This window comes from Lynx canadensis, chromosome C2 (genome assembly GCF_007474595.2).
Source record: "Lynx canadensis isolate LIC74 chromosome C2, mLynCan4.pri.v2, whole genome shotgun sequence".
Taxonomy (NCBI): Eukaryota; Metazoa; Chordata; class Mammalia; order Carnivora; family Felidae; genus Lynx; species Lynx canadensis.
This window is the reverse complement of record NC_044311.2, coordinates 7,321,323-7,347,339: the sequence shown is the minus strand read 5'-3', so window position 1 is coordinate 7,347,339 and position 26,017 is coordinate 7,321,323. Positions and strand designations below refer to the sequence as shown.

The 26,017-nt window shown below is 43.7% G+C and overlaps 1 protein-coding gene across 1 annotated transcript; it reads right to left on the bottom strand.

Moving 5' to 3' along the window:
• Positions 1 to 431: 431 nt before the first annotated feature.
• Positions 432 to 26,017, bottom strand: LOC115523957 (myelin associated oligodendrocyte basic protein). The gene is given in 6 exon segments (XM_032594648.1): positions 432 to 530; positions 532 to 574; positions 576 to 689; positions 951 to 1,160; positions 18,832 to 18,910; positions 25,877 to 26,017. Coding segments are annotated over 4 exon segments (462 nt in total). The 5' UTR covers positions 1,157 to 1,160; positions 18,832 to 18,910; positions 25,877 to 26,017.

Below are 26,017 nucleotides of genomic sequence, written 5' to 3'. Positions count from 1 at the left end.
ATGATGTTGCCACTGAGATTAACAGCAGCTGAAGTGTGTCAGGGGGACGGGTGATTGAAATGGCTGAACCTCCCTTTTCTACACGTGTGCAGCTATCCCTAGAGTCACCCTTCTTGTCTCTGAGGCACAGCGATGGAGGGCCTCATTTGCGTGCTCTGTTTCTGGGGTGGCTACTCTGAGTTTATACAGTAATCGGTTGCAGTCCTCTCGGACCAAAGAAGCAACAGCTACTGTCCCTGAAGTACTACACCCACAGCTTGATGAGGAAAACAGAAGCCACACTAGGTATTTCAAACATGGGGATTTAATGCAGGGAATTGACACGGGTTGGGTAAGGCCAAGAGAGGGCCATTGAGGTAGCCCAGACGTTAGTAAACACAGGACGCAGCTACTAACCTTAGGGCTGGGGCAACAAAAGGGAAGAGATGGTGTTACCAGAACCTAGAAGCTTTGATGGGGGACCCCCCACGGCTGGTGCCCGGCCCTCTGTGGGGGCTGCTGCGCGGCGGCTGCTTGGACTTCTGAGGGGGGGCGCTGCTTGGCTGGTGGTGGTCGGACCTCTGGGCGGGGGCGGCGGTTGACGCTCGGACCTCGGAGGGGACCGTGGCTTGGCCGGTGCTCTGACCACCGCGGGGGGTGCCGCTGGCTGTTGCTTGGGCCTCTGAGGGGACGTTGCCCGGCGGCTGGTGCTGAGGGGGCCAAAAGAAGCTGGAAGCTGGAGCCATGGCTCTCCTCTGCTCCTTAAGGGATGCTGACAGGAGCTGGAAATAGGGAGGCAGGCCCTGCCCCCCCCTCCCACCTTCCAGTCGCCCTCTGGTACCTTCGGAACCTAACAGGGAGCGGACCACAGGGCACTGGGGGAAGAGCGGCCCAGACTCGCGGAGCAGAGCAGGACTGGGCGTGGAGCCAGCGCCCAGCCGGATGCCCAGTGGGCAGTGCAGCCCACTTACCTGGTTTTCTGGCAGGCACAGCAGATCCAGTCCTCTTCTTTCTTCTGGTAGAAGCAGCCACTTTTACAGATGCTGTACTTCCGATCCACGATCTCCCGTTTGGAGTTGAGGAAGGTGAACGGCGGGCAGCAATGTATGCTGAAGTGCTCCGAAAACTTCTGGTTCTTGGAGAGTCTGGGGCCCTCCTTAACCGTTTTCTGACTCATCTCACTAGAAGTCATTGATGCGAGGAGAGGTGGGGAGACACGAAACAGCACGTCAGGGGGGGGCTTTCTACTCCAGGAGCCTAGGGCCGGCCATTCCCGCGGTCCAAAATTCACATTCAGCCTTGTCCTACACCCTGAATCTGGAAGCTCAGTTTCTGGCCCGGCTCTACAGAAAGGGAATCAGGGCTTATTAATTTTTTATTGGCCTACTTTTCAATCATGTTTTCCGAAAACGGACACTTTTTAACTTACGTATCAATGACCCGTTTAGGATAGGAAAAATATTACAAAACCAAACACACTTGTGGAAAAATAATATTCTAGGTTTCAGAAAGACCTCTTCTTTAAAATAATGATAATAATAATAATAGGTTGGTGCTAAAACCGTGGTCACTGTCATACAAAAAATACTACACGGTCATGAAAAACAACAGTCGCCATGTTTCCATCTCACGAACACAATGTTGAACCAACAAAAGGCTGAACACAAAGGAATATAAGCTGTATGATTCAATTTACATGAGGCTCAAAAACAGGGAAAGCTTAGTCTACAGTGCTAGAAATCCGAACATAGCTATGTTTGGAGAAGGTGAGGTCTGGCTAGGAAGGGGCATCAAAGTGCCGGCCGGGGGCAGATGTTCTGGGTCTTGATCTAAGAGGTGATTGCTTGGGTGCACGTGTATGTACAAATTCAGTGAGCTACACACTTAATTTTTGTGCATCTCACTATTTACTTGGGTTAAAAAGAAAGAGGAGAAGGAGGAAGATTGGGGAGGAGGAGGAAATCAAAGAGAAGTTGAGTCTTGAAAACAACCTCCCAAACAGGGGTAAAAAATTGAATCACTACAACACCCTTTTGAGGAATGCAACAAATGCAGTAATTGTCCCACCTAACACCACAACACTAGCACGCAGGGCACATAAGTGATTATATTAATCAATTAAGAGTCAACAAATACACACGGTGACATGCATATATTAGACACTGAGAAAGTCCTTGCTCTCAACAAACCCAAGGTCAAGGTAGACACACAGCTGTGCCGTCCGTAATTACAAACTGTGATGGTGATCAATAGACGTATGTACAAAGGTCGAGGGAAGCACACAGAGAAGGGATGAATTGTTTGAATTCAGAACAGATGATCTGGGTTTTAAGGATGAGTACATTAAAAACAACTGCGTTACTCTGAGGGGATATGTTCATTGTTTCAGGACATTCATGTGGAAGGTGGGTGGGTATCCAAAACACAGCAGCTACAGCCGCCATCTTGAGAGTCCCTCACCTCTGGAAGAAGCCCAGCCTTGGGAATGGATGTGATGAGTAGGAACTGAGCAAGAAGCCAGGCCAGGGAAGGCTCCCAGGAGGGGTAGTGGGCCTACCTTCACCCTTCAGGGAGAGGGGCAAGGGAAGAAGGAACAGCAGAGGCAGCCAGAGAGGTGGGAGGAGTAGCAGCCTCTTAGAAGAGAAATTTCCAGATTTGCAGAGGAGATGGGCAACAGTTCTCAAAGAAACCCTTGGTGCAAACAGGCATTTTTAGAACAATGAGAAACTGAAGTTGATTTTTAGGGTCTGATTCATTGTAAAATCCTTAAAGACGTGCCAAATCCTTACCCAAACCCTACACAATGTGGCAAAAAGTTCAGCTCAGGTTTGAAAATAAAGAAACACTGCAAGACTAACCTGTAGGAGTCATTTCTTTTCACTCCTGGCACATGGAGACAATGTTATCCGTCTTTTCACAGTCAACCCAGACCCCCCCCCCCCAATTCCTCCAGCTTTCTGGAATCCTCTTTTCCCAAAAGGGTCAGGTATTCAACACAAACAGCAGAAAATCTAGCACTTCCCCAAATTTTTAAGAATGACTGGCATGGGGTAAAAGGGGGACTTAAAATCTCTTGTGACTCTGAGTCCCCCCTCTGACAGAACTCTCAATTCCTACCCACCTGACGTGATGCCTTGGCCCACCCCATGCCTGTCCAGACCCACACCCAGCCATTTCTTCCCCCAGCACATCAAGGGAAATTTCTTAAATTCTCATTCCATGACATTTCTCACCCTCTGCCTTCCCCAACCATGTCCAGCAGGGGGCAGCCTCACCTCCTGCTACCCTCCGTGTGTGATTCCCTAAAGGAAAAGAGGTTCTCTTCCGTGGAACCTTGACATTCTTCCAGGGCAACCAGCTGAAAATCCACCCCTCCCCCCCTTTACCTTAGTATGATACTTATAGTCTGTGGAAAGGCTCTGGCTACTATTTCTCCTCGTAGTGGAAATGCAGCGTTTAGCTGGGGTACGTGATTAATTGCATATGCGCACTGCCTCTCCAACTCTGCCCGCACCATGTTCCAGTTCAGGAATGTTGAACCCCACACGCTAAGCAACAGCAATACACACGCGAGTCATTCTTTCCCAACACTCCAGGCTTACTAGTATATTAGTTATAACCACAAATAACAGCACAGGAAAGAACTCACATTTACTGAGCACCCATTGTATGGTGGTTGCTTTCTATGCCTCCTTTTATAACATGGGTATTATCACCAACAAACTAAAGACGGAAGAAGCTAAAAATCATGACCAACTTCATAAAGCCAGAAAGAAATAGACAGGGGATATGAATCCATGTCTGTGTGACCCCAACATCCCTGTCCTTTGACGAGGTCCAACACTATCTGTGCCTTGCTGTGCTCAACCCTCCTCTCCCCCAAAAGACTGGACCTTGGAGGGCTGGAAATGGGCCAGAGAATGGGATAAGGCTGCATAGATGCAAGGGTCTGTGTCTTGGGGTGAGAAAGACTGTAAGTTGGGAAAACAGCTCACGGAAGAAGGAAGGATAGAGACTGGGCCTGGGGACATCACACAATATGGCGGCCTAGACCTCCCTGTCAGAGCAAGAAACACATGATGGGGCACTGGGATGTAAACCCCTAGTGTCCTGAAGGCAGTGTGTCCCACGGGTGCTTCCTCTGCCCTTCCCCAATTGGCCCTTAATGGGTTTTAAAATCTACCTTTACTGTTGAAAATTAGAAAACTTGGATGGATAAAAATAACAAAAATCCCATAGTTAACCACTTACAAAATATTTGGACATTTTTTTATTTGGTAATATTTAGAGAAATATAGTTAATAAAAAGCAGGACCATACCTTACATACTCTTCAGATTTATATACTTGGAAAATCATCCATTTTAAGGTTTACAGATATACACATTATTTATAGTATTCTTATGCTTTTTAAATCTGTGATAAATTTTATAGTTACAGCCCCCTTTATAGTTCATATCATTTATTTGCATCTTGTCTCATTTTTCTTAATTCATCTTGCCAGTAGTTTTCCTACTTTATTATTCTTTTCAAAAACAGCTCTTGGTTTTCTTGCTTGTCTTTGCTCTTTTAAATTTTTTTTCTAGTTCATTAATTTCTGTAGGGATATATTATTTTCTTCCATTTTTTTCTAGGTTTATGTCCTTGGGTCTTTTTTTTTCTATATTCTTTTTTTTTAATGTTTATTTATTTTTAAGTAATCCCTACACCCATCATGGGGCTCAAACTCACGACCCTGAGATCAAGAGCCACGTGCTGTTCTGACTGAGCCCTCCAGGCACCCCTCTCTATTCTTGAGTCACACATTTCTCACATAGGCTTTTACGGCTACAACTTTTCCAGTAAGTACAACTTTAGCTGGATACCACGAGTATTACCTTAAGCCATTTTCACTTCATTTTAAATATGACTGAGTTCTTTGATTCATCCATTGTTTTTAAAAATCTGTCGCAAAATTTCCAAGTGTGCATTGACTTCTAATTTTAATGCATTCTAGTCAGGGAAAGTGGTCTGTATGATAATGACTCTTTGATAATTGTTGAGATTTGCCTTATGACCTCGTTCATAGTATTTTTAAATGTCCCACATGTGCTTGAAAGGATTGTCTTTTCCAGAACAATTTGGAATTATCTATGCTTGGGCACAGCAGCCATATTGGACCATGGCTCAGCCCGACAAGGAAGCCATGTTGAGGAACACAAAGACTGAAGGAGCCTGAGTCTGAGGACCGTGGAGCTGCTGTTCTAGGCCTGACTCTCAAACACTGAACATCTTTTACATGAGAGACAAAGTTGCATCTCCTTTAAACCACTATTATTTCAGTTGCAAGCGTGTACAATTCAAATTAAAATGCTCAGTTTCCTCATCTAAAAGAGGGTGTCTTCGTCCATGTAGGCTACCATAACAAGATACTATAAACTGGGTGGTGTACAAACAACAAAAATCTATTTCTCAAAGTTCTGGAGGTTGGGGAGTCCAAGATCAAGTTGCCAGCAGATTCCGTGTCTAGCGAGAAGCCCTCTCCTGATTCAGAAGTGGCATTTTTCTTGCTGCGTCCTCATGTAGTGGAATGAGCAAGGGAGCTCTCTGGGGTCTCTTGTATGAGGACTCTAACTCCATTCATTAGGGCTCCAACTCTCATGAAGTTCTTCCCAAAGGTCTACTCCTAACACAATCACATTGGAGATTAGATTTCAACATATGAATGTGGGGGGACACAAACATTCAGTCCGTAACGGAAGGAAAGAACAAATAATAATAATGCTTAAGAGATGCCTGGCCGGCTCAGTCAGTAGAGCCTGTGACTCTTGATCTCAGGGTGGTGAGGTTAAGCCCCACGTTGGGCATGGAGCCTACATAAAAATTTTTTTTAAATAATGCTTAAATCAGCAGCCCTTTAAAGATAATAAATAGGAAGAGAACCTAGCACTGTACCTAATGCAAATAATTTGCTTAATAAGTTCCATTTCCCTTTCACGAGAATTCCTTCGAATGGTCTAATTCTACGACTTTGTCAGACACATTCTCTAAGAATGTGTATATCTCTGATGACCTTTAATTCAAACATGAATTACATCTTTACTTACATTAGTGGCTAATGGCAAATCTTTATAAACACTACACGATGTTTTCACAAAAGATATCAGCTACTTGTGGGGCGCCTGGGTGGCTCAGTCGATTAAGCATTCGACATTGCAGCTCAGGTCACGATCTCACAGTCCATGAGTTTGAGCCCCGCATCAGGCTATGTGCTGACAGCTCAGAGTCTCGGTCCTGCTTCGGATCCTATGTCTCCCTCTCTCTCAGCCCCTCCCCCACTTGCACTCTCTCTGCCCCCCCCCAAAAAAAAACATTAAAAAAATAAATTTAAAAAAATATTTAAAAAAAAGATATCATCTAATTGCACAGCAAAGATAATATGAACTATCTGGCAGGATGAAGAATTTTAATTCGAAACTGTAAAATATTGTCTCAAGGCTTTCCAGATGTTTCCACATACTCTAAAACTAAAGAGGAGGGAGTGCCTGGGTGGATCAGTTGGTTGAGCATCCGTCTTTGGCTCAGGTCATGATCTCCCAGTTCATGGCTTTGCACCGCCAGTGAAAAGCCTGCTTGGGATTCTCTGTGTCCCTCTCTCCTTGCCCCTCCCCTGCTTATGCTTTCTCTCTCTCTATCTCTCAGAAATGAGTAAACATTAAATTTTTTTTTAAAGAATAAAAGAGGAGGGAAAGTAAGGCAGGTATTTGAAGAAGAAGAAAAAGGAAAGGAAGGAGAGGAACCAAAGAGAGGGGAACGAGAACCACCCCCCCCTGCCCCTACCACTATTTATTGACTACCTGCTATGTCCCAGATGCTTTATAGCCATCATTTCTAATTCCCAAAGTAACCCTTCTAGCTAGTCCCTACTTAACCCATATTAGAGATGAAGAAATCAAGGCCTGAAGAAGTACGCTCTCCAAGATCATATAATACTACTAATAATAAAATAGCAAACTCATTTCTGTCCATTTGACTAGTTGACTGCCAATATCCACTCTTCCCTTCAGTAAGAAACCTGGATTTTGTTTGGCACCCTAATAATGTCGAGTTAAGTACATACAACTGTGTGATCACACTGTAGCCAATGAGATATAGACAAAAGTCCACGAAGAACGTGACCTTTCTTTAATAATAGGCTTTATTCAAGAAGGGACTGCCCCCTGGTGAATGCATTCAGCCCAACTCAGCTGTTCCCCCGTTCCCAAGTGGTAAGATTATTTCAAGCCCTTGGACCTTGGTCCATAGGGCTCCTTCCCGCTGCTTCCTACCCACCCAACAATTACACAGCAAAACACCTCCATCATCTTTGCTCAAAAGCAAGTCACTCCTTCGAAACTTTCCAGAGCCTTCCCTTCCCCCAAAGAGAAATGATAGCTTCTCCCTCTTTCCAGCGCCAACTTTGTGTGCTATACATAACTTTAAGAAAGCATCTGGAAATTTTGTTATGCCTGCTTCACCACCTCTTTAAATTTTCTGTCCTTGGAGGCTTGTTCAATGCCTGATTCAGAACAGGTGTTCAGTTGATACTTGATTAAAATGAGAGAATGAATAAGGACATTTCTCACAAGTGCTTCCTGTCCCCCGATGCTCTTTAGCAGTCCCCTCATCCCCGCAGGGACCTCTGCTCTGGCTCAGGCAACAGAATCTGTTCGATGAGAAGGGCAACACAGGAAGGGACCTTTCCACCTGACCTTGAAAGTTATAAAACTGGGCTCTTTAGAAAGAGCATTTCCAAAGACTCTGTGAACCTGCTACATCTTTTCTTAATTCATGCAAATTAATTAGCAAGCTTTAGTCAACACATTTAATTACACATCTTAGAGATGGCACCAGCATCTTTGTATTTAAACATGTGTTTAAACATGGCTTCACTTTTCCCTAAGGGGACTGCAGGTGGCTACTAGGACCTTCAATGTAAGATGGATTTTCTTGGATGGAGATAGAGTGCATTATGCTAAGCAAAATAAGTCAATCAGAGAAAGACAAATACTATATGATTTCACTCATATGTGGAATTTAAGAAACAAAACAGATGAACACATAGGAAGGTGGGGTGGGGGGAGAGAAGAGAGGGAAACAAACCACAAGAGACTCTTAACGATAGCGAACAAACAGGGTTGCTGGAGGGAGACGGGTGGGTGATGGGCTAGATGGGTGATGGGTACAAAAGGAGGGCACTCGTGATGAGCACTGAGTGTTGTATGCAAGTGATGAATCACTGAATTCTACTCCTGAAACCAATATTGCTCTGTATGTTAACTAAAATTTAAATTTAAAACATAGATCCAAAAACTAAGATGGATTTCAGGGGCGCCTGGGTGGCTCAGTCGGTTAAGCATCGGACTTCAGCTCAGGTCATGATCTCGCAGTTCGTGAGTTCGAGCCCCGCGTCGGGGTCTGTGCTGATGGCTCGGAACCTGGAGCCCGCTTCACATTCTTTGTCTCCCTCTCTCTCTGTGCCTCCCCTGTTCATGCTCTGTCTCTCTCTCTCTCTCAAAAATAAGCATTAAAAAAATTTTAATACTTAAAAAATTAATAAATAAATAAAATGGATTTTCTTCCTCCCATCCATCTGCCCTTCCTACCATGTTTTCCTAAAAGAGAATTGTAGGTATTTGATAGAAGTGGAATGTCGCCCTTGTCCCGGGCCGTCCCTCTGGCAAGGAAAGACAATGCAAGCAGTGAGCTGATGTGGCAGCACAGGAAGTCAAATGTGGAAATGGGTGCAGGCTCTGTGAAGAGTGGACACAGGTCAGCACTTGGGAAACACACTAGTCCTTCAGTTCTTAGCAGTCAGATCCTCAGAGCCATGAGCAAAGGCCTGCACTTATCTTGTTTAAGGAACTCAACATGCGAAGCACAGGAAGCAAGCCTTCACCCCAATCATGTAGGGCAGGAAGCCCATGTGAGAACAATATTCTGGCTTCAGATATCAAGACTCCAAAAGAGAGACAATGATCCGTCCCGAGGACTTAATGTGTCATATGGATTAAGGAATGGGATGTTTAATATGTGCTTAGGGAAAATTTTTCATTAAAAAATGAAGCAAGAACTGTTGGTGGGAATGCAAACTGGTGCAGCCGCTCTGGAAAGCAGTGTGGAGGTTCCTCAGAAAATTAAAAATAGACCTACCCTATGACCCAGCAATAGCACTGCTAGGAATTTATCCAAGGGATACAGGAGTACTGATGCATAGGGGCACTTGTACCCCAATGTTCATAGCAGCACTCTCAACAATAGCCAAATTATGGAAACAGCCTAAATGTCCATCAACTGATGAATGGATAAAGAAATTGTGGTATATATACACAATGGAATACTATGTGGCAATGAGAAAAAATGAAATATGGCCTTTTGTAGCAACGTGGATGGAACTGGAGAGTGTAATGCTAAGTGAAATAAGCCATACAGAGAAAGACAGATACCATATGGTTTCACTCTTATGTGGATCCTGAGAAACTTAACAGGAACCCATGGGGGAGGGGAAGGAAAAAAAAAAAAAGGACGTTAGAGTGGGAGAGAGCCAAAGCATAAGAGACTGTTAAAAACTGAGAACAAACTGAGGGTTGATGGGGGGTGGGAGGGAGGGGAGGGTGGGTGATGGGTATTGAGGAGGGCACCTTTTGGGATGAGCACTGGGTGTCGTATGGAAACCAATTTGTCAATAAATTTCATATATATAAAAAAAAATAAAAATAAAAAATAAAATAAATTTTGGTATGAAGAAAAAAAAAAAATGAAGCAAGAAATTCTTAATTTATTTCAAATCAGCTCTGTTGTATCCCCCAGAAAGGACTTTTTTTCATCTCACTATAACGGCATAATTGGTGTAGCTGTATTGGCTGGGAAAGGAGAGAGAAAACTAACTTCTGAATTCATTCCACCGTGATCACTTCTGGCATAAATTAACTCTTCCTAGTAAGTGGTCAAAGTTCAGCTCCCGGGCAGAACTATTCCCCACCTCCCTCTGATCCTTCTCATGGTGGATAAGGGTACAGTCCTCATGGCGATGAGGGAAGGGGTGGCTGGTCTGGGTAGTGTCCTCGTCTGCTGGCCATGGGGTGCCATAGCATTAATGACACAAGTTACTGCTGCTCCCACCAAGCCACTGCTCATCAGCGTCCCCGCTCAGTAACCCCCATTCTGGTCGAGCTGAACAGGTGGACCTCTCAGCTTCTCCATGCCTACTCAAGGTAACTCCTGGTTCCCATGCATGAGCTACAGGTGGGGAACGGAGAACCCTATCTTGGGGCCATTGGCCTAGACAGCTCCCCAGCCAAACTTGTGCACTCACTCATGGGCCACATTGGACGTGGCTGACGGCAGGCCTCTCCCAGGGACTTGAAGCCTCTCCTCACTGTTCCTGTGTGTCGGTAGGACCTCCCCATCCCCACCCCCACACACCCCACACGCATACACACAATTTCACACCTATCTGGACCTTTCTACGACACCCTACCACATCCCCTGCTATGATTCTCAGGCTTCATCTGGAGAAAAGAGAGAACATGAATCCTCGTTCCTTAACTTTCCCTCTCCCCCCCAACCTTGAATGAGCTTCACAAGGTGAAGAGTTCCTGCAGAAATTTGCAAAGTGGAGAAGGCTTGAGCAAATAAGGGCATATTCTTCCTAGACCTTTTCTTTCCTTTACTCAACTCCTCCTGATACATGGTTATAGATTCTCATTAAATCCCCACCCCCCACCCCCGCCACCCTCTCTGCCTTCAAGCGATTAGGAAATCGGTAAGGAAGAGATGGAAAGTACCAGCAATTGTAATTCTCATAGACTAGTTTCGAGAACAAGATGAAATGTCTGGTATTTTTTTTTCTTAATTTTGTTTAACTTTTATTCATTTTTGAGAGAGCATGAATGAGGGAGGAGCAGAGAGAGAGAGACAGAGAGACAGAGAAACAGAGAGAATCTGAAGCAGGCTCCAGGCTCTGAGCTGTCAGCACAGAGCCTGACATGAGGCCCGAATCCACAAACCATGAGATCATGACCTGAGCCGAAGTCAGACGCTGAAACGACTGAGCCACCCAGGCGCCCCTGAAATGTCTGCTATTTAAAATACTAGGGGCACCTGGGTGACTCAGTCCATTAAACATCCGACTTCGGCTCAGGTCATGCTCTCACGGTTCATGGGTTTGAGCTCTACATCACATTCCGCACTGACCACTTGGATATCTCTCTTCCCCTCTCTCTCTGTCCTTCCCTGGCTCGCTCTCTCTCTCTCTCTCTCTCTCTCTCTTTCTCTCTCTCAAAAATAAGTAAAAATAAAAACGTTAAAAAATAAATAAAAATAAAATAAAATACTAAATTAGGGGCACCTGGTTGGCTCAGTCAGTGGAGTATCGTGACTCTTCAGGGTTGTGAGTTTGAGCCCACATTGGGTGTAGAGATTAGTTAAAAATAAAATCTTAAAAACAAATAAAATAAAATAAAATAAAATACTAAATTATCTTGGAGCATGGAGAATTAACTTCAAGTGCTTAAAATATTTATAAATCTTGAATGAATTTCTGTTAAACTTACCTCCACTTTACAATCTAACATTTACTCTGAAAAGCAAAGCCCTTGAGAGCAATAAACTCTTTTAACCTTTCATTCCTTGAGAGGAGACAGACATAAAATACATTTTCAGTAATAATGTAAGAATATGGAGGGAAAAAATTGTAAATGGGTTTTTACTTACTGGGAGGGACATTCTCTGGGGACAATGGTAGGAAAACCCCCAGCTTCATTCCTGCATATTCCCCCAGAAACAGGGGACGGTCTTTCAAGAAGTTGTCAGAACAGAAAAAGGACAGCATTCATTATTCTACACATTTCTTAAAATCAGGCTGGTTTTTTTTTTTTTTTTTAAATCAGGCTAGTTTATTAGAAAGAGAAGGGAGGCAAGGGGATTTCCTAGCGTTTTTGTGCAAATACAGTGGAATCGGTCACACTTTGATTTTTGTTGAATTATTAATATTTTATAATTGATTAATCATGGAATTATTCATTCGCCATTTGAAGATTGACTGAATATTAGGCAGCCCTTTCACAAGGTGAAAGAGATTGTACTGACATAGAAAACATGTCCAAAATATCCAGTGAAGGCCACAGGAAGCTAGATTCTTTATTGCATGGCATTGACTCAGGGCACCCAGCCAGCCCAACTAAAACCAGCTGACGATCTATATGATAGTCTCTCAAGTACCCCCGGACACCTCCGAAGCTAACAGCCTCAGTAGGGGCTGGGACAAGAACCAGGGGGCCCTCAGCAAGGTGGCTGCACACTCAGACCCTGCCTTTATTTGTTTTTTAAGATTTTATTTTTTAGTAACCTCTACACCCAACGTGGGGCTTGAACTCACAACCCCATGATCAAGAGTCACATGCTTTTCCAAATGAGCCAGCCAACCACCCCGCAGACCCCGTCTTGAAGAGATGAGATACTGGTCCTCTGGAGACCTCAAGCAATCGTGGGCAAATCTTCAAGCTGGCGAGCTCCCTCTGACGTGTAGGAGGGGCTTTTAGAACAGTTTGTGACCACAGTGGACTCCAATGACAGAGGGGGCCAGGTGACATCAGGCTGCCACATGTAAAAATTATACACAGCAAAAGACCCGAAGTAAATGTGGCCAAACACCACCCACCCCTCAGCCATCCATTCGAACATTTACTGAATGCTGAAGTGCTGAGGCGAACAAGACAGAGAAGGTCTGGGTGCCCATAGAGCGCAGGGGACAAGGATGAAGACTGGCCAGCCCATCTCATGAACAAGATAGCACATGTATGACTGCAGCGTAATGAGGGCTCTGACGGAAAGGAGTGGGATACTAAAAGACAATACAGCAGCGAGACCACTTTAGACTCAGGGGCTAAGGCGGGGCTCCTGAAGAAGAGATCATCTGTCTGAGATCTGAAGGATAAGTGGGAGCCAGAGGAGGACAGAGCTCCAGACAGAGGTCCCGAGACTTGATGTGCTGAAGAAAACAGAGAAAGGAGATGGCTGGAGCATTGCGAGGCTTCAAGGGGAGGCACGGGGAGGCCATGAAGGGCCTTGAAGGTGAGATAAAGAATAGGAAGAATGGAAGGCATTGAAAGATCTTGACTAGAAGAGGTAAGTCTTCCTGTTTATGTTCCGTGAAGATCCTTCGGGCTTCCTGCAATGTAGACTGGAGGCAAGGGGGAGTGGAAGCAAGGAGACCAATGACAGAGGACAAGGACTTCAGCCAGGGCAGGGGAGCAGAGGTGGATCTTGGAGGCAAAACCAATAGGACTCGAGGATGGGTCAGATGTGGGGTTTGTGGGCAGTCATCCTTGCCATGCCTATGACTTGAGCGAATGCCCAGTGGAACCATTTACTGAGGTGAGGAAAGCCGTAGGGGAGCGGGGGAAGGGTACCGTTGTGAACACTCATTTATTCAACATATCAACTGAGCACCTACTGTGCCCCAAACATGTTAAATCGGAGATGCTTATGAGGATCTAGGGGTGATGATGACACACAACAGACTAGAGGGATTGGCAGATGCCTCGAAATTGTTAAGGATCAGAGCCTAACTAGTTTCCTACAAGTGAACAGTGTGGTTGTTTCCCATCTGTTATTATTGCAAATGGTGCTGTAGTGAAGAAAGCGATACACCCTTCATTTCCCACATGTGCAAATACCTGAGGGATGAACCACTAACAGTGGGATCACTGACTCAGGGAAGACTATGCATTTGTAATTCTAAAGACTTTGATGGATTTTTTTCCAACTTGCTCCCCATGGGATTTGTACGAATTACTATTCTATAAACAATGCATGATGGACCCCATTTTCCCATCACCTCAGTAATAAAAGTAGGTTATTACACCCTCAGATTTTTGCCGATCTGATAGGTAACATGTTTCATAGTGCAAACCAAAGATGCAAATCTCAAAATGTTTTAGATTTGGAAAGGCTATATGTCTGATTTACCATACTGACAGAATAAGAGGGTATATAAACACTAAGTAACAAACGCTAAGAAAGCATTCACTAAAATTCAATATCCACTCATAACAAAAAAAAACTCTTAACAAAGAAGGAAGGGAAGGGGATGTTCTTAATGTTATTAAAAGCTAGCTACCAAAATACCTATCAATAACGGCTTACTGTGGGTGAAATCTTAGAAACATTTTCATCTGAATCAGATACCCCAGGAAGGATGCTCTCACTACCACTATCCACACCGTGCTTGAAATCCTAACCAGTCAAACAAAACACCGTGAAACTCTACAAACTGTTAGAACTGAAAAGGAAGTTCAACAAGATTTCTGGACACAAGATCAATATTCCAAAATCAGAACCATTTCTAAAGATGAAGAAGACTGAATCAGAAATGTAAAATGAAAGAATCCATTCAAGCTGGACACAACATCACAGGACACCTACAAGTAGAAGGATATCTGATCAAAGAAATGCAAGAACTTTATGAAAAAATTTGCAAATCTTTTTTTGAGGGCTGCAGAAGAAACAGTATAAGCAGGCTGAATATGTGCTAATAAATATCAAATTTTCATGTCATTGACAAGACGATTTCATACTTCTTACGGACCTATAAAGACGGAGATGAGCCAAGACAATTTTGAATTATACACACGTGGGGCTGGAGGACTCAAGAAAATGACAGCGAGGAAACGTAATAGACGCCCATTCCAATTGACCTCCCTCCAAAAAAAAGGAGTGACAAGGGACTCCCAGAAGCGCACAGGGATGGGAAATCAGGGAACAGGGTCTGGGCTGGAGTTCAAGGCGCACCAGGGAGGAATGCACGGGGGCGCTTTGTGGAAGAGATGTTTCTGGAATAAAACCCCGGCGGGGGCAGAGGCCTCACTGCAGACCAGGGCTTCGTTCAGCTACCACAGCCTTCCAAAGCTCCTCCCCTCTGGAAAACAGTTATCACTGCAGTGCTTAGCCATTGCACGCTTAGCACCTTCCTCACAGACCTTTAACGGTTCCTAAAGCCTTGCTCATTGTCTCAGGCCGAGGGTAATGCTTTCCTCTGGGTGTCGATTTGCGCGCTAAAAGGCAATGGCTTCCGAGTGGCTTAGTCCGCAGCAGCAAAAATACATGGAGAAAGTAAACTTGGGTTGTAACCACTGCGTGCTGTCTCTAAGGAGGCCTTTATCCGTTTGACCTCCTTTATCCATGTGTCTATCTCCTTGGCAACCAAGATGTCTACAAATCGGTAGAAGGAATGTTGAGCGGTGGATTCTTGAACTGGGAAACCGGTTCCCGGTAATGGAAAATTTCATCTAAATATTTATTTTGATTCAGGTGCTTTTCCACAGAGAGCATCATCTTGCCAAACTCCGACACTGACTTGGGGAACGGCTGACGCTATAAAAATAACAGCATAGAAGTGCCTGGATTATCTTGGGGTTGACAACCAAGCAAAGCCCGCGTTGCTTTGCTCTGTGCCAGGGGACAAGGACAAAGGACAGTGGCCCCAGGACCACCCTACTCACACACCACTATCTCGTACACTTGTGCAGAGCCCTTTCTGACAACAAACGCTACCTGACTCCAGCTGTTCTAGGAAAAGGAACAAGTGTGACCCAAGTTTGATATCCTTAGCACATAGATAATATATTTAGCAAATGTTTTGGGGGTAAAAACCTTGCTTATTATAGCGGAGCCACAGAAACGTGTAAGAAGTACAGTAGTTTTCTGAATGTAATTTTAATAACATGACATTCTTTCTTCTAGAAAGTATGCAACACATTGTTTTAACTTATGGGTATGTGAACTTTACACTAGAATTTTATATAGATCAATAAGTCTACAATTTTCTATAACCAGGGGGGGAGGGGGGTGGTGGGCAGGAGGGTCCAGGAGAAAGAACCAAAGGCATGAGTTTGTCTCCTCATGTATCCATTTCCCTACTCAACAGAGTCTTTCCCCAGTTACAAGGCCAACGCCTTGCTTCTTAGTTAATATCTCACACAAGACTCCTCATAATTTGGTCTTTGCCCACCTTTTCCCTGTACAGAGAACCCATCTTCCAGATTTGCATTATCTTAGAGGGGAAACTTAAATGTAAATTTGGCCTGTGGTCACAGCAAGGGGGTAAAAGGAAGAACCTGGATTACCTGATCAGCTGATTTATTGTTCCACTGACCACTCGGGGAAGGTGAGAGCTGTGAAGCTGCCTTGGGTTCTCCAAGGGCATCAGTTTCAGGGAGACAGAGAAAAGAACCAGCCAGAAAGAAGCTGAAATAAGCACCGGGCTGTTGACTACCCTCTACCTAATTTTGTGTCCAAGGACACAGTGGTGAGTCACCAACAGCAGCTACGCTGGTAGACTTCCTCGGATGGATGAAATGCCACTTAGCTTGTTCCATTTTTGCAATTTATTTCCTTCCATCTTTATATTTACTTATTACATTGAAATCACTCATCTAACCAAAGAAGCAGGAAGGGGAGTCAAGGATGAGTCCAAGGTGTGTAGTTCAAGGAACTGGCTGAGCAGCAGAAGCATCTACCAGAAGAGAAGTTTTAGGGGAAGAGGCTGACTCATGAGTTGAGTTTTAGGTGCACTTGAGTTGGGGTGTTTGAAGGGCATCTAGGCTGAGATGTCAAGTGAGCATTTCAAAGAAGATGGAATTTAAGTTGTGGGAGTATAGGGAACAACTGAAGCCCTGGGATGGCATTGCCCTGGCATCAGACTGTGGAGTGAGGAGAGGGTGGGGTGTGCCTGGGGGCCCTCCCGTGTTTCCAGGCAGGCAGAGGAGAGGTGATCGGCAGAGGGTAAAGAGAAGAACTGGGGCTGGGGGAGGTAAACTGGGCTGTGTGGTATTGTGGGAGCCAAAGGGAAGGAGGGTTTCCAAAGAGTGAGTGGACACCTTGGTGGAATGATTCTGAGAGGTGGTGTAGTAGGAGGACCAGAAAAAGCGCATTGAATTAAGTGATACAGAGGTAACTGGTGACTTTGACAAGAACTGTTTCCATGGCGTGGTTGAGACAGAAGGTAGATTAGAGATTAGTGGATTTGTGGGGCTGAAGGCATGGAGAGACACTGTAGGCAACTCAGGCCAGAGATCTGAGAATGAAGGGCAGGAGAGCAGTGGTAGGGAGAGGAAGATGTAGTTTCGAGACTTTGGGCAAGCGGAGGGGTGACTGGTCAATTTGTTGATTTGTGGAGGGGTTTTTAGTTGTTGTTATAATGAGACAGATAAGAGCAGCATGAGTGCTGATGGGAAGGGACTAAGAGAGGAAGAGACTGAAACCAAACAAGAGAGAAAGTAAGTAGTGTCCTTGAGGAAACCCCGAGGAGACGGGAGTGCAGAGCACACGCAAGAGGCAAGAGGGAAAGCAGTTGGCTGTATGAAGTTCCCACCGAATGGATTCCATTTTTCCAGTGAAATGGGAGGCAAAAGAAGCTGAGAATGAGACGGTTGGAGATTTGAGAAGAATAACATGCGTTTAAAAGAGATTTTGTAGGGGTGCCTGGGTGGCTCAGTTGGTTGAACATCTGACTCTTGACTTTGGCTCAGGTCACGATCCCAGGGTGGTGGGTTCGAGCCCCGCCGTGGGCGAGACGCTGAGCATGGAGCCTGCATGGGATTCTCTCTCTCTCCCCCTCTTTAAATAAATAAATGAGATTCTGTAGACATTTGAAGGTCAGGCTGCCAGTTTAGATGGCCTGGGTGGGGTCACAGACTATTCATGTGTAGTGATAGAGGTAGCCTTCTGCCTCACTGTGTTTTTCCCCAGTTGTTCTCAGTAGCCAGGGCACAGACAGGGCAAAGACACATGGTTCATCTAAGGACGGGATTTGCCAGAGAATTTGCAGGAAAATCATTGACATGATGGATTCCAGAATCTACCAGTAATAGGAAGAAAATAGATAGAAAGGGGCACCTGAGGAATAGATACATAGAGGGACGGGGAGAAGAAAGGGAAAGTCAACTCAAAGCACCTGGCCGAAGAACAGTGGTTGTGGGGAACGTAACAGAGCAGGTTGAAAGAAAGGAAGGCTGTAAATGAAATGCTAGATGTTGGCACCATTTGATTCGGAAATGGAGTCGTTTCGAGTATTGTTGAGTGCCGTAGCATGCGATGGACAGATGAGGCAGACTGGGTAATTGACTGGAGTAGTGAGTAGTTCATTCACAGGAACACTGAAGTCATGTGGGCTGATGGATGGAGTAGGAGCGGAGAGGGATGGGGAGGCTGACCACAGAAACATCGGTGGAGGAGGCGTGACTGGAGGCCAAGTGAAGACGGGCACAGGGAAGGGAGCACGAGCTTCCAGGGGGGGGAAGACCAGCTAGGGAGTGAAGGAGTAGTGGTCTGAAAGTGGCAATGAGGAGGACACTGGCTCACCCAACCCTGGAGCCACTTAGAGCGTACATGTCCCCCATTTGACCGGCTGACAGATGAAGCCTTGTTATCAGAGGACTGTCCCGGTTCAGTTAAGACAAATAGAAGGAATCCCCCGAGTAGGGTTTAAAGACAGGGGAAGGAAGTCTCTTTTTCACAGAATGGCTCCTCCCCCATGCATAGGACATGAGTTTGCCAAAAGTGGACAAATGGTGAAATGGTGGCCGGGGTCATGGTCCCTTTGCTGTAGAGAAGTGTTTTTGTTCTTTTTTTTTCATAGTTGTATGTCCCCAAATCCAGGATACCGTGAAACACCTGCAATAGTTTCTTTTTTTTTTTTTTAAGCGTTCAACTCTTATGGAAAGTTTGATTGCTCAGTCTTTTGCCGATTCTGCTTTGACGTTTTGAATACTAGGAATCATTATACAATAATTTAGATGCAGACCGAAAAGAGTGTAAGAAATTCATTTTGTACCTGTGTTTTCATCCGTACACATCTGGCAATTAGATCTCTGTTATGAGCTTGTCTTGGTATCATTTGCTCCTTTTTTCCCCTGAAAGTGAAGCAATAGAATGTGTTCTGGTTAATTTGGTGTTTTGGTTATTGAAGTTGTCATAAATCCAAATGTGCTATACACAGAGCTTCATTCTCACTGCCCTAAGAAGGATTATGATGTTCAATTTAGATGTGAACTGTCAGTTGGGGGCTAGGGAGAGGACAGCATTACAAAATGGCAGGCAAACTTTTTAAAGACCATCTTATCATTATAGAGGAAAAGTGCTATATGTCCAGTTAATTCACTGTCATTAAGGAAAAACTCTTCAGTCACTTCTCCTAGTAAATCTGGAGCTTTACGACAAATCTGGTGTTTTGCTTATAACACTAATGAATGAAATTCCTAAAATACATGAAATGTTGGAGTCTGGCTTTAAAAATGCAAGCCATAGCAATTAAGCGTCTCAGGAAGAGAGTTAGACTGTCCTCCTCCAGTACAGCTCCTGAGGAGAGACGTTAAAAACTCAATGAAGGAATCCAATTTGATATGACATTAAATTGAGAATTTCAGAATATCAGTTTTGTTTTCCCATGCAATATGGAGATTTGTGACCATCCATAACCATCTGTGCCCTTATTTCTTAATATATATCAAATCCTGGAAGTGTCGTTTGAACAAAGGGGTCTTATAGTTCCAAAAAATAACCTGCAAAAGAAACCTGTAATTCCCATTAGTTGTTCTTTTAAGGTTCCTGGACCCAATCCCAATGTTGTGGGGGGAGGGGTGTCCTCCCACCACGCACACAACACCAAGCAATTCTTGGACATCAGCAGGGTGTCGGGGAATTCAAGTCAGTTCTGACGCTACTCGGAAACAGCATCAGATTCCACAGGTTAAGAGTTCTGTTCCACAAGACTGTCTCTCACCCCCCCATTTCAGACTCCAGACCCATGGCAAACCCCAGGATGTTACCTGTGCTTCTACAAAGTGGCTACAGCTTGGAGGTTTTAACAACCTCTTTGGTAAGTTCCATTAATTTGCTAGAGTGACTCACAGAACCCAGGGAAACAGTTATTACATTTCAACAGCCAAGTGAAGAGATACAGAGGACAAGGTTTGGGGGGAAAGGGGTGGAGCTTCCCTGCCCTCTCCAGGCACTTTGCTGCCCCACATCTCCAAGCATTCACCAACTGGGAAGCTCTCCAAGCCTTTGGGGTTTTAGAGAGGTTTCCTTATACAGTCATGGTTGACTAAGTCACTGGCCATTGGTCAACTCCCTTTAGCAGCTCTCTCCCCAAGGTCGGGGGAGTAGGACTGAGAGTTCCATTCCTCTAATCACCTGGTTGGTTCTCATGGCAACCAGGCCCGTCCTTAGGGTACCTAAGGGCTTTCCCAACTCACCTCATTAACATAACAAAAGACACCTTTATTGCCCTTATCCTAGGAAATTCCAAACGTTTTAGGAGCTGGGAGTCAGAAACTGTAGATAAAAACCAAATACACAACAAAAATTTATTTTGGCCATTTGAATGACCAAATGTATATTTCTTGTAAATCACAATATCACAGTTGTCTTGGTTGATAATTTGTCTTAGTTGACAGCTAATCATTGTAATAATGATGCAATTGACAATTCTGTGTCACTAACTGTAAAAATTATTGTAAGATTGCTCCGTCAAATCAGATGATCATGTTCCTTTTAAATTTAAATTAAGTTAAAAAAAACTTTCTATTTTTACATTTATTTATTTATTTTTGAGAGACAGAGAACAAGTGGGGGATGGGCAGAGACAGAAGGAGACACAGAATCCAAAGCAGGCTCCAGGCTCTGAGCTGTCAGCACAGAGCCCAGACAGCCCCACGCAGGGATCGAACTCACAAACCATGAGATCATACCTGAGCTGAAGTCGGACGCTCAACCGACTGAGCCACCCAGGTGCCCCAATTTAAATTAAGTTTTAAAAAGTACATTGCAAAGGGGCACCTGGGTGGCTCAGTCGGTTGAGCGTCTGGCTTTGGCTCAGGTCATGATCTCATGGCTCATGAGTTCAAGCCCCGAGTTGGACTCTGTGCTGATGGCTGGGAGCCTGGAGCCTGCTTCGGATTCTGTGTGTCTCTCTCTCAGTCCCTCCCATGCTTGCACTCCCTCTCTCTCTCTCTCTTAAAAGTAAATAAACATTAAAAAAAATTTTAAAGTACATTGCAAAAATAAACTATTGAGACTACACTAAAATAAAAAGCTTTTGCACAGGGCAGGAAACCATCAACAAATGAAAAGCCAACATACCGAAAGGGAGAAGATATTTGCAAATAACATACCTAATGAAAATGAGATTTCAAGATACAGCAAGCAAGCTGAGATAAAGGATCTCTTTAAAAAAAAAAAAAATAGGGCAGGGATGCAGGTACCTACCTAGCTCAGTTGGTAGATCATTCAACTATTGATCTTGGAGTTATAAATTTGAACCCCAAGTTGGCTGTAGATACAGATGACAAGGTACTTAAAAATATAAACCTTTAAAATGAAATAAAATAGGGCCAGGAGGCCATAAGGGAGAAGGAATTTATGCACGTTCTCCTGAAGGAACTGTGAACTCTTCACCAGCTACAAGCCCTAGGGCTGGACTCCTTCCTCACCAAGACACCAGAATCTTCACCATTCTTCAACTCCCAAAGGAGCCAGTGAGATTTGACACGTCTCAATCCCTCATTTGCATATTAACCCAACCAATCCCAGTTCACCTCGCTCTAATCCCTGTTTTGCATAACAGACCTGATTGAGAATTGCACTTGTAACCTTTTGCCTTTATAGCCCTGTCCCCCTTAGTCTTTCTCTGAACATAATTCAGGTTTCTATCTGAATCTGTGTTTCCCTTATTACAATTCTACTTGCTCAGATACGTGCCTCTTAAATTTTCAGTGAATTCTTATTTGGTCAACATCCATGAGGGGTTAATATCTTAAATACAAAGAGAACTTATGCAACTCAACACCCCCTCCCAAAAAAAAGAGGAATAATCCAATTTAAAAATGGGTAGAGGACCTGAATAAGCATTTTCCCAAAGAAAACATACAGGTGGCCAACAAGACACATGAAAAGATGCTCAACATCTCTACTCACCAGGGAAATGCAAATCAAAATTGCAATGAGATACCACCTCACACCTGTCAGAATGGCGAGTATCAAAAAGACAAGAACAGGTGTTGGTGAGCTTGTGGAGAAAAGGGAACCTTCCTGCACTGTTTTGGGACTGCAAATTGGTGCAACCACCATGGAAAACAGTACGGAGTTTCCTCAAAAAGTTAAAAATAGAAGTACCATACGACCCAGTAATTCCACTAGGGGTTATTTGCCCAAAGCAAATGAAAACACTAATTTGAAAAGGTATATGCACCCCACATTTATTGCAGCATTATTTATAATAGCCAACATATGGAAGTAACCCCAGCGTCCCTCGATAGATGAATGAATAAGGATGTGGTACGTACATATCCATGCAATGGAATATGACTCAGCTATAAACAAGAATGAGATCTTGTCATTTGTGACAACATGGATGGACCTAGAGGGTATTATGCTGAGTGAAATGAGTCAGACAGAGGAAGACAAATACTAGATGATTTTACATCTAAATGTGGAATCTAAAAAATCAAAACAAACGAAGAGATACTCTCCCTTAAAGAATATTTCAAATGAGTAAAGGGTAGAAGCAATGAGGGAAATAGAAAATCATCATTAGAATACCTGGGGACGCACAGGACTTCTCTATGAGTATGTCTTTCATACACAAACCAACCAATCGAGAGCCTACCCTTGTCAATTACCCTCTTTATCAAGGTCCCGCAGATTACGCCAGCATTCCTATCCTCAACACCCCAAGGCCAGGAACCAGACAAATCAGAAGAGCCCTTCTCAACAGGCCTTCCCAGAACCCACTGAAATTATTCAAACTAGCTCATCCTGAATTTACCTAGCCTGTTTACACTGCCTTACCCAGTCCTCCCTCCAAAACACACAATAAAGCTCTTGCCCATATTTTCCCCTCATTCCCTCTGGCTTCTGATCACCCTGGTGCTTCCTCATGTGGCCCTGCGTGGTCAGGCATATGCCCTCCTTTTGGTAACTGTGAGTAACAATCTTATCAATGGCAATCATCTTCTGATCTGCTGCCCTCCTCAAGCCTAAATAAAAACAAAATCCTGAGTACACTTTCAAACAGACTGGTCTTTTACTCACCCAGAGCACAGCTAATACCTCCAAGTTTTTACCTGTACATTAGGGGTAACAGGGTTACAGAAATCAGAGAGGCCTGCACAGCCAAAAAGAGGTCACTTTTGGAGCCTACACAATGGAACCTAATCCTAGGGTCCCAGCCCAGCCCAGCCCAGCAGACTTCTATATTGTGGAAAGAAACTCAATTCCCATCCATAAGACTCTTCTGGCCTTCCAAGGCTTCCATGTACTGGCCCCCAATTCTTTTGGCTAAGTGAGAGAAGGAGGACCTCATTTTTCAACCCAGGATGGCTCATTATGGGAACACATAATCCTCTAAGTAAAAATCATTTCTTCAACTCCAGGGTGACTTCCAGATAAGACAATCGAAACAGCTAATGCTACATTTTCCCAAAAGCTGAGTTCCTCCATAGTAAATAGTTGTATGTCCAGAACTCTAAATTTCTAATCTAATTCCATATTTAGGAAAGAAAATATCTATCTACCTCATCCAGGGAACAGTCCTGTTAAAGCCATAATACATTTACTTGACTACAAAGATCATATAAGAAGTTAACAACTGCTTTACATTTATGTTATGATGACTTCAGCATTTTCTCTAGGGGGAAAAAATGGATGCTTTCTATTTGGAAATCTTAAGAATCTATTTAAATAACTTTCCCAAAAGAGAGGAAGTCTGTTAAGAAGTTAGTCTCCACCTTCAGAATGATAAAACTGTCAGTCACCTCCAAACAGAAGTTTTCTCACAAATAAAATGAAATTTCTTTCTTTTCTAGCACTCTGCCAATGTGCTAAAGGTCACCAGCAGGCCTGGAGTGGCTATCCAAGACCACTCTTTGTGAACTGTATGTTTTCAGTGGATGCTTAGAAAGGAACAATCACATTCACGAAATGAACACTCATAAAGCAGTAGACATGAATCTAGCACATGCAAAGAATCTACGTTAAAAACTTCACTATATACCTACCAAGTTCATGTACATATTGTTGCAATTGTTATTTTTAACAAAAGGGTAGCACTTACACACTTTTGGTGAATACTTGAGAATTATCTGTAAAAGCTCTAGATTTTAGATTTTGTGTGTGTGTGTTTTCTTGTAAGATTTTAGGTACTCCTTTAAATGTTTTTTAATGTTTATTTATTTTTGAGAGAGAGAAAGACAGAGGTGAGCAGGGGAGGGGCTGAGAGAGAGGGAGACACAGAATCCGAAGCAGGTTCGAGACTATGAGCTGTCAGCACAGAGCCCAAAGCGAGGCTTGAACTCATGAACTGTGAGATCATGACCTGAGCCAAAGTCAGACACTTAACCGACTGAGCCACCTAGGCGCCCCTAAGAACTCATTTAAAATTCTAGTTACCATTAGCAAACCCAGACCCCGAGTTAGAAGTCTGTACAATCAGATTCAAAGATAAATTTGGAGACATACAGTCTGAAATGCAAGCATATTCCTTACAAAACTGCCTAATCTGGACCTAATCATGTGAAGACATCAGATCAAACCTATACTGAGGGACATTTAACCAAAGAAAAGGCCTATACTCTTTAAATTTCTCTATACTCTTTAAATTTCTAAATTTCTCAAGGTCATGAACGAGAATGACTGTCTCAGGTGCCCTTCCAGACTAAAGGACACTATAGACACATGGCAAGTAAAGTGATGCATGATCTGGAACTGAAACCTGGGACAACTGACAAAATCTACCTGTCTGTGGATTAGATAATAGTATTTTCTCAATGTTGGTTTTCAGTTTTGATCGTGTCTGGAAATTCATCTCAAATGGCTTAGAAAAAAATACATATAGTGTATATAGAGAAAAAGGAGAGAGACTGACAAAGAAAATGTGGTAAAATGTCAACATTTGGGTGATCTGAGTACATCTGGAATTTTTGTACGGTTTGCAGTTTTTCTGCAAATCTGAAACAATTTCTTAAAGCAGACTCAACACTCAACCTGGGGCTCGAACTCACAACCCCAAGATCAAGAGTTGCACGCTCTACCAACTGAGCCACCCAGGCGCCCCCGAAACAATTTTTAAAATCCACTCACGAAGGCATTCTCCCGCTAATCCAAATAAACATAAAATAGCATAGCTATACATATAACAGTGATCTGTTTTTTTCCTTCCTGTTTGATTTCACAAAGCAGAAAAAATTATTTTCCCTATTTTTCACCTAGTACTCTAGCCAAGTTAATTGTTTTATTCCCATGACACATAATCTTTTCTTTCCTTGTTCTACCCCACACACACTGGAAAACTCTGGTTTCTAAGAGATTCTGCACAAGATTGAGCTTTAACATCTTTCCATTTAAGGTTGTTAGTCTACAGGGAGCAAAATTCTAACAAGATTTGGGCTTTCTTGTTCCATAAGTATCCCCCATACATAAACCCAGCTGCATGAAGGAAGACTTTTTCCTAGATAAGAAGAAAACAACTCATTTTCAAATCGTGACAAATAATAAACGCATACATAGAAAAAGAAGCTAATGGCTCTATTAATCTAGTTCTGGGAACATCAATCTTTAAACCTGAAAGAATCTGAGTTAGGGTTTGGAACCTCTTCCCCAGGCTCAGACAATTCCCATTCCAGGAGGGCCCTCTGCTCACATTAGAATAACCTTGCTGTCCTCTGCTCTTGTTTTCTCCACCATCTTATGTTCTCCCGATCTTGACTGCTATTACGCCAAACTGCCCCTGGAATATAATGAAATGGCCCATACCAAAATGTGCACTTGCCACTTGAAGATGAAGTACAACCTGAAGATGAAAACCTATGGAATTCCCTTACCTTCGAGTAGCAGTTGTGTGAAAGAGGCTCCACCGGATCGGGTCCCTGGGGGGGTTGAGGTTACCTCAATGCATGCAGAATATATAGGGAGAGATTATATATCCGGGTTTTTCATTACACAAGGTATTTTTGATGGGTTCT